This window comes from Pocillopora verrucosa, chromosome 13 (genome assembly GCF_036669915.1).
Source record: "Pocillopora verrucosa isolate sample1 chromosome 13, ASM3666991v2, whole genome shotgun sequence".
NCBI classification, from domain to species: domain Eukaryota; kingdom Metazoa; phylum Cnidaria; class Anthozoa; order Scleractinia; family Pocilloporidae; genus Pocillopora; species Pocillopora verrucosa.
In genome coordinates, this window is record NC_089324.1 from 13,432,706 (window position 1) to 13,441,474 (window position 8,769).

General features: G+C 39.6%; 1 protein-coding gene across 1 annotated transcript; it reads right to left on the minus strand.

The window, feature by feature from the left end:
- Nucleotides 1–5,058: 5,058 nt before the first annotated feature.
- LOC131770065 (melanocyte-stimulating hormone receptor-like) lies at nucleotides 5,059–5,952 on the minus strand. The gene has a single exon (XM_059085783.2). It carries the CDS (start codon nucleotides 5,950–5,952, stop codon nucleotides 5,059–5,061), a length of 894 nt encoding a protein of 297 aa, XP_058941766.2.
- Between the last annotated feature and the right edge of the window lie 2,817 nt (nucleotides 5,953–8,769).

Sequence of the window (8,769 nt, forward strand, 5' to 3'; positions counted from 1 at the left end):
CGACAGCTAAAGATTAATCATGGTATATAATTAACTGCCTTAATACTTTTACACCCTAAAATCAGTATGCCTATTCTCCATATTGTTCCCTATACATTTCTTAAGGTGTTGACAGGGTGAACTTGTTTCTTTTACTCTCGTGAGGGTTAGGACACTAGGATAAATCAATAAACCACAAATCACAATCTGCCATTTAGTTATTTCGGAAAACGTTGGTGTGTCCTGCAATTCTCTTAAGGGCCGATTTTCTGATTGGCTGATTTGTACCACTTGGTACTGGGTTGTGACGAAACGACATCCTAGACGTCATGTGGTGTAATAGTCGTGGTGTAAATTCAACGCACCATTGTCATTACAGCATGGCTTAGGTGGACTCAAAGTTTGACGATTTGTCAGATACAGACATTGATTTTCTTATTGATTATACAATTTTTAAAAACACCAAGAAGGTAACTGTTAGGGGAATATCTGTTTTGAAATGTAAGGTTGCGAATTTTAAATTTTTCATTTTTGAGGTGTTTTTGCGTGTTGTCAACAGTTTAGACATTTTGTCTGGTTTACCTCAGTAGTATGTAGTGGTTTTAATACAGTGTCTCTTTGTGCAGTGTATTCAATCTGAATAATAAAATTGTTAAAGCACTCATTGCTCGTGAATTGTCGGGATTTACCTGTACTAGTTCACAAACAACGAACTCGAAATTTTCGTGCGGCATTGAAATTTCTCGTTTATTCAAATATAGAAGCGACCCTCGCAATTATGAATACTACTGAACTACTAATGAAAATAAGGCCTGAAAAATATTCAAGTCAGGTATCGGTATCGCAGAGGTCATGGGTTCAAATCCAATACGGGCCTGAATTTTTTGCAGCCCTTATTTTCACTACCAGTTCAGTAGTATTCATAACTGCGAGGATCGTTTCTATATTAGTTTCTTCAACCGCAGTGCACATATATCATTTTCATATATTTACAGTCATTTATTTTCGTGCATTATTAGTGAACTTTTGCAGGTAAATTCGGATTATTCACTCGCTTAGTGCGTTAACCTGTATTTAACAGTGATGCTGCCTCTGAAAAAGTTCAAACCCAATCGAGTGAACCTTTTAGCTTTGACAATAATTCAAACCTAAGGTTGTGCTATTTTTCCTCTCATTTAATAACGGTTATGTTCCTATCTTAGGTGAGTATCAAGGTATGGTGGCCTGTTGTGATCTGCTATCTATTCTAAAGATCAAACCGAGACAGGCTGTTCGCAGTCACTTCAAGCGTATTCATTTGCGACTTCCAAGACAACAAATTGGTGCAACTTGATAGAGATACTTATTTTCGCCGGAACATAATCAGTTTCGCGCAAATAAAACGCGGGCGTATTTCGTGGGACTTTGATACGCAATTTGGCCAAAAATGTATGTTGAATAGCACTAAATTTTGCGAAAATTGTCAAAATTCTGATCTGCGTTGTGGCAACTGATTTTTATTTTCCGTTAAAATAGTTCCTAGAGAATCTGAACCAAAGCATATTATAGCAAAAAATACAATTAAACAGTTTGACACACTTTACGCTCAGGCCATAAAACCGGGTGGAAAAACTCGATCCGCAACTTATAGTACATACCTCACACTTGGTTTATATGACGTATGTATTCGAAGTTTGGGTGCGTGATGGTTCAGTGATTCTTTCTGATCTACAGAACCCTGTGCACTGAGCTAAAAAACAGCTGCCGTGAGCTTAGGGTTAATTATTACACCTATATTCACGGAAACGTTATCTTGCTTACCACTTTGATTTCTCTCAAAAAGAAACAAATTACAGATCACTTTTTACCAGGAGAATTTTAAAAAAATTGAATTCCAAAGACACAGGTTAAGAAAGTAGACGAATTTTCTTGGTGTACTATTGATGGTATAACCAAACAAAATCTGGTGAAACTGTGTAGGAAATATTTTGGTTATATTGTGTTCGTCCCCAAAATTTGCAAATAATTATTGTCGACAGGTCTTTGATCAAACCAGAAACACCAAGGGTGCTAAACGTTTTATTCCTGTTCTCACCGTTTGCAAAGTGACCGAAAATTGAAGGCGAACAATCCTCTTGGCCCAAGTACATTAAGATAGTGCACCTGGTCTTCCGTGAGAGCTGTAACGGACGGCAACCGGTTTCTTCTAGAGGAGAGAGGTGATCGATCACTGGCGCTGCTTTATATATATATTAAAGATGTTCCATAGCCAGTAGGTGACGAAACGGAGACGTTACCTTCGAAAAACATATCTATGACTTTCTGCGTTCGTTTTGAAACGTCTCTATCCCAAAAGTCGCGCAAACTTGTCTTAAAACCTCGTCGTAGATCGGTGTTTTCTAAAAAGTTGACCATGAAAGCATTTCGTTTACTATCTTGTTCGTTAGTATGAAAATACATTACCAACTCTAGCCAATCAGAATTGACGAAATAATCAGAAAGAGGGGTTAACCAATAAAAAGTCATTAAACATTTTCTTGCAAAAGAGTGACGTCACGGAACACGATTAGTAGGCACAGGACGAAATCACATGTTTCCGTATTTCTGAAACGTGGCGGAAACATGCAATTCCATGTTTCCGTTATGTTTAACATGCACAAAAAGTGGTCCGGTTCCGTTGTATACGCAGCAACGGAAACGCGAGAAAACGTCACGAAACCGGTAACGGAAACACAGGTTATCCGTCGTGTTTCCAGAACGGTTTAACATGTTTCTGCCACGTTTCCGTTTACGGATTCTTGCAATTTCGTCCTGTGAGGGAACTTAAGCACGAGAGGTTTTCAGGGCGACGCCGTGGTCAAATCTGCGAAGGCCTGAGTCTCACGTCGTCGTTCTCGCGCCAAATTTTCATTTGTTAAGCACTAGTGCTGTGAGACGCGGCATCCTTTATCCTCAAATCTTGCTAGAGTTCTTTAAACTACATCACTTAATGTCAGTTATGGCAAGTTTTAAAGAGTTCTGTCAGACTCTTCTTCTCTACTACGATGTTGATCTTATTTCTGACGAGGATTTTATAATTTTGTACGAGTGGTTTTCTTCCCCAAAAGTTAAATCACTCACGTTTTTGCAACGCTAACTCCACTTCACTCACGTCATCGCTGGCAGGACGACGTTGCTTACCCAGGGTATGTCATGCACAATAGATCTCGCCCCAGTCTCAACCGCTCAGCAGCGTCGCGTTGAAAAGTCCCCGTGCTTAAGCTCCCTGGTGTCAGGTTTGCGCAGACGTTCGCTCGCCTCCGTTTCATCTCTAGGGTACGGCTACACTAAGGCTGCCATTGCTGTAACAAAATGCTGTTGATAGTAGGTGCCGTTGTATGCAAATTGGGTGGTCTTAATGCAAAAAGACAGCAGATGAATTATATCCTCCACAGGCAAAGAAGCAAACGGAACTACGTTTGACGGCCTCTTCGAGCTTATTCAACGTCAAGTGTTACCAATCTGTCGTGTGCAATGTAGTTCCTCTAGGGGATTCTTTCTTACGTGGCTTTTCATATGACTACATAACTAATTTACAATTAAGTGAAGAAACTAAATTGAGTGATTTGACGGAAAATACACACTGTCTCAGGCTTTTTAATGAACAAGACATTGAATGCTATACGAAGCTAAACCCGCCAGTGCAATATGAATTATTTTTGGGCCATTCTACAGCCTTGTTTATTTGTCGTCAAATTACAAACCAAAAGGCTCTTAAGTTTTCAAATTTGAATAGAGTGCTTTGCATCTACAAAAATTAGAAAAATTACTGATTTATCGATGGAGTGAGCTTTCTAAGGCACGCTGAGATAAGAAGTTGTTAGAATGTGTTTTCTCGCATTTTTTAAAATTACTTGACTACGTTGCACTCTATTTAACAATCGGTTCATACTTTAACGTGCACTATCGAGTTATGAAGCACGTGGGAAGTTTGGAGAGCACGAAAGAAGTGTAACTCTAGCTTCTTGCGCGGTTCTGCTAGCTATGTTATAATATAAAAGAGATGTTGCTCTTTGCAATAATGGGCCAATACATTTTTTAATAAGATGAGCTGTCGAACTTTGTAACAACAGCTGTCGCACTGTGTAAGGAACTAGATATTGATATGGACAGACGCCAATAAAAGCTGTCATTGCTAACGATAATGATAATAGTATTAGCATCAACAATAATAAAACTGTTAACAATAATACTAGCAAAAGCGCGATAAAACAAGACGAAAGGAAGTCATTTAGAGGTCACGAACGTTCTCGTGGGAGACAGATGTTATACCGCACGTGCAGGGTTTAAGCTTTAAAATACCGTCATCACAAGAATGAGGAGACATATTTCTCTAATATTGCTATATCCATCTCATAGTAATGAACAGGTGCCTGCGAGTTCGGTGGTGAACCCTATAGCACTGTTGATATGCAATTTCTACTTGTATACCATGTCATAACCTATCAAATTAATGATCGGCAGCTTCACTGTACTATTTAAACATTTGATACACTCAGTCAGCCATGAATTTTTAATACTCACGTATATTCAAATTTCTTTTAGAATTTGAATTTTCATCTGCCAGCATCAAGTATCAATTTTTGCCTCTAAATTTCCGACATCCAAATACGATGTATTCTCAAATGGAAATAGGAAAAAATTAGCAAGGAGGTATTAACACTAAAAGAAACTGCTAAATAATCGATTTGATAAAGACAACGCAATACCATCTCAGGACACTTAATCCTACAGTTTATTTGTTCATACAAAATTATTTAGTACTGAACATTAAAATAGGTTTTGGGAATTCTCAACGACACCTCTTCTATTCCTTTTGGCAAGAAATCTTGAAAGCGTTTTGGGCATAAACGAAAGGAAAAAACTTGCCCGTCTATCATTCTCGCGATTTTAAGCCCAGATGCCGTAACCTCACTAATTTTACAACATTTTCTGATGTCCCCGATCGATCCAATTTTTTTCTTTAAATGTGGATTCTTGGTGCTGCTGAGCCAGCTTAAATGTAGCTTATCGCTGCACCTAGAAGCCAGAATTGTCTGACAAAAGTTACTGTTTTTGAATTTAATCGGTGGTGGTGCATAACATATCTCTTGCCGTCTTCACAGCTGCAACCCGAAGTTGGCGAATACGCCAGCAAAACAGAATTGGATTTAGGGACGAGTTCATAAACACAACGGTAGTCGAGATGGTCCATTCCGTTTTCCATGTGGAATAAGAAATTCCAAAAAGAAAATGAAAAATATACGCGGGAAAGTAAAATACAATCATGAAGATATAAAAAACGAACGTGTTCAAAGCGCTTTGTTTTAATCGCATTTTTCCTGTGCGATTCTGAATGATGTGGCTTCTTGTAGCTTGTTCTTGAGAGCAGATCTGCAATCGGTGGCGTCGGACGATTTGATAAATCTTAATGTAACAAAGCGTAGATATTGCAAGAGAAACACCAGTGAGTATCGCGGAAAGTAGGTGAAATACAACCTTATACCATAACCAAAGTCCCGAATAGATCATGATAATCAACCATGCCGCTACTATAGAATAGATCACTCGGGAGTTAGTCACAAGAGTTACATATCGCAAGTGATACTGCAGTGCAATAAAACGATCCATGCTAATGGCTGTTATGGTGGCGAGAGAAATACCACACAAGGCGAATCCTATCATTGCAGAAACAGCGTTCAGAACATGGTTCTTCATAATGAGCTCATCTGCAATAAACAACGGCTGAGCGATAAGACCTACTAGAAGATCTGTAGCAGCAAGACTACCGAGCATGATCATTGACGGAGAACGAATCGACGGATTCCTTATAATGGCGGCAAGAACCAACGCGTTGCCTAGAATTGATACAAGCATCAATGGCGCATTCAAGGCACAGTTCACAACGACGAAAACTTTTATGTGAGAGTTTTGGCTTTCTGATCCGTGGTTTGAGAAGTTAGTGCTATTTTCCATCCTCAAGTCATCTGTCTTTGCACAAATGTTACTTCAAAATTGACACAGCAAACCTGCTAAGTTGGAAGCGTTCGCGTGCATTCACAATGAGGACGTACACGGATATATTAAGACTTGCAGTGTCAATGAGATCGATTACGTTTTAATTTCTTTAGGTCAACTTACACATAGTTGACAATTGGTTAACTTCAAGGTAAACAGATGTCCCTTGTAATTTAATTTCAACTACATCAATTTTCGGTGTATTGTAAAAAAAGGACAATTTTTGGACCTCTAGTTAATACTTTAGTATGGAATGATCTGAAGCGGTGGTTCTCTTCATTGTCAATGACTGGCTGCTTCCTATATATAAGTATCTATTTATCTGTTTACATAACATTATTCACAGGGAACATTAAAGATTGGCTTTGGGAATTTTTGCATCACCTATTCATTCCCTTTTCGCGAGCAATTTTCATTGCACTATGATAAGTATAAATATATGGTAAATTTCGCGTGATCAGTTTTCCATATTGGATCGCACTCGAGGCTGAAGATTTTAGATTATATACTGCCATCTTTATCTAATCTACGCTGTTTTCTGAACTTAAGTCCGTCACTTGCTCTTATGTTTTTAAACCCAAACAGGACGAAATCCCACGTTTCCGCATTTCTTAAATGTGACGGAAACATAGAGCTTCATGTTTCCGCTACACTTACGTTTCGCGGACACGTGTTATTTTAAGTCCTAGCGATTCTATCAAGTTTCCGTCATGATTCCAGAGCGGAAATTTCAAGTCATGTTTCCGTTATTTTAAAGTCAGGACGTTTCCACTGTTGTTCGTTTCTGTTACATTTCTGCCAACAGCTTTTTAACACCCTTTTTGAATCTTTAAAATAAATACAAACCGATCATGGTTTCACAGGACGAAATCACATGTTTCCGTATTTCTGAAACGTGGCGGAAACATGCAACTCCATGTTTCCGTTATGTTTACGTCTTACGGAAACGTGAAAATTAAAGTCTACGTTAACGGAACAGAAATGCCAAGTCACGTTTCCGTCATATTTAAGCCAGCACATTTTCGCTGTTGTTCGTTTCCGTCATGTTTCTGCAATCGGATTTGCAGTTTTTTGCTAATCTTACCAAAACACAAACGCGAGATGGTTCTTTGAACAACAAGGAATCTTACTGCGACAGCTGTGTTATTTAATCCGGTTAGGCCAAATGAGGCAGTTGTGTGACTTAGGTCGGTTGGTGCCAATGAGACAATTGTGTCATTTGATCTGGTTGACCCAAATGAGACGAGTTGTGTCATTTGATCCGGTTACCCAAAGAAGACAGTTGTGTACACTGAGCTGGTTGGGCCAAACGAGACAGCCAAAATTAGACATTGTATTATTTGAGCCAGTTTAAGGCCAAATAAGACAGTTGTGTGATTTGCGCCAGCTGGGCCAAATGAGACAGTTATGTAATTTAAGTCGGTTGGGCCAAATGAGACCACTGTGTCATTTGATCTGGTTGGCCCAAGTAAAACAAGTTGAACCGGTTGTGCCAAATGAGACAGTTGTGTCATTTAATCTGGTTTGTCCAAATGAGACAGTTGTGTGATTTGAGCCGGTTGTATCAGATGAGACAGTTGTGTGACTTGAGCCAGTTGGGCCAAATGAGACAGTTGTGTGATATGAGCCAGTTGGGTCAGGTGAGACAGTTGTGTGATTTAAGTCGATTGGGCCAAATGAGACTGTTGTGTCGTTTGATTTGGTTGGCTCAAATGAGACAAGTTGTGCCAAATGAGACAGTTGTTTGATTTAAGTCGATTGGGCAAAAAAAGACAGTTGTGTGATTTGAGTCAGATGAGACGGTTGTGGGATTTGAGCCGGTTGGGCCAAATGAGACAGTTGTGTCACTTGATCTGATTGGGCAAAATGAGACAGTTGTGTGATTTGTGCCGGTTGGATCAGATGAGGCGGTTGTGGGATTTGAGCCAGTTGGGCCAAATGAGACAGTTGCGTCATTTGATCTGATTGGGCCAAACGAGGCAGTTGCGTGATTTCAGCCAGTTAGGCCAAATGACACAGTTGTGTGATTTAAGTCGGTTGGGCCAAATGAGACCACTGTGTCATTTGATCTGGTTGGCCCAAATAAGACAAGTTGAACCGGTTGTGCCAAATGAGACAGTTGTGTCATTTAATCTGGTTTGTCCAAATGAGACAGTTGTGTGATTTGAGCCGGTTGGATCAAATGAGATTGTTGTGTGATTTGAACCAGTTGGGCCAAGTGAGACATTTCTGGGATGTGAGCTGGTTAGGCCAAAAAGAGACAATTGTGTCATTTGAGCTGGTTAAGCCAAATGAGACATTCATGTGAGTGGAGTGGATTGGGCAAAATGAGACATTTCTGAGACAGTTCTGTGATTTGAGCCAAATGACACTGTGGTGTGATTTGAGCCTGTTAGGTCAAATGAGACAAATGTGTTTTGAGCCAGTTGTGTCATTTGATTAAGTTGGGCCAAATGAGACAGTTGTCTGATTTGAGCTAGTTGGGCCAAATGAGACAGTTGTACAAATTGAGCCGGTTGCGCCAAATGACACAGTTGTGTCACTTAATCAAGTAGGGGCAAATTAGACAGTTGTGTGATTTAAGCCGGTTGGGCCAAATGAAACAGTTGTGTGATTTGAGTAGGTTGGATTAAATGAGACAGTCGTGTCATTTAATCCGGTTGAGCCAAATAAGACAGGTGTGCCATTTGAGCCACTGTGGCCAAATAATATAGCTGTGTGATTGAGCCAAAAAGTTGTTATACTAGTTGAGGATGAGCCTACTTAACCCCCCCC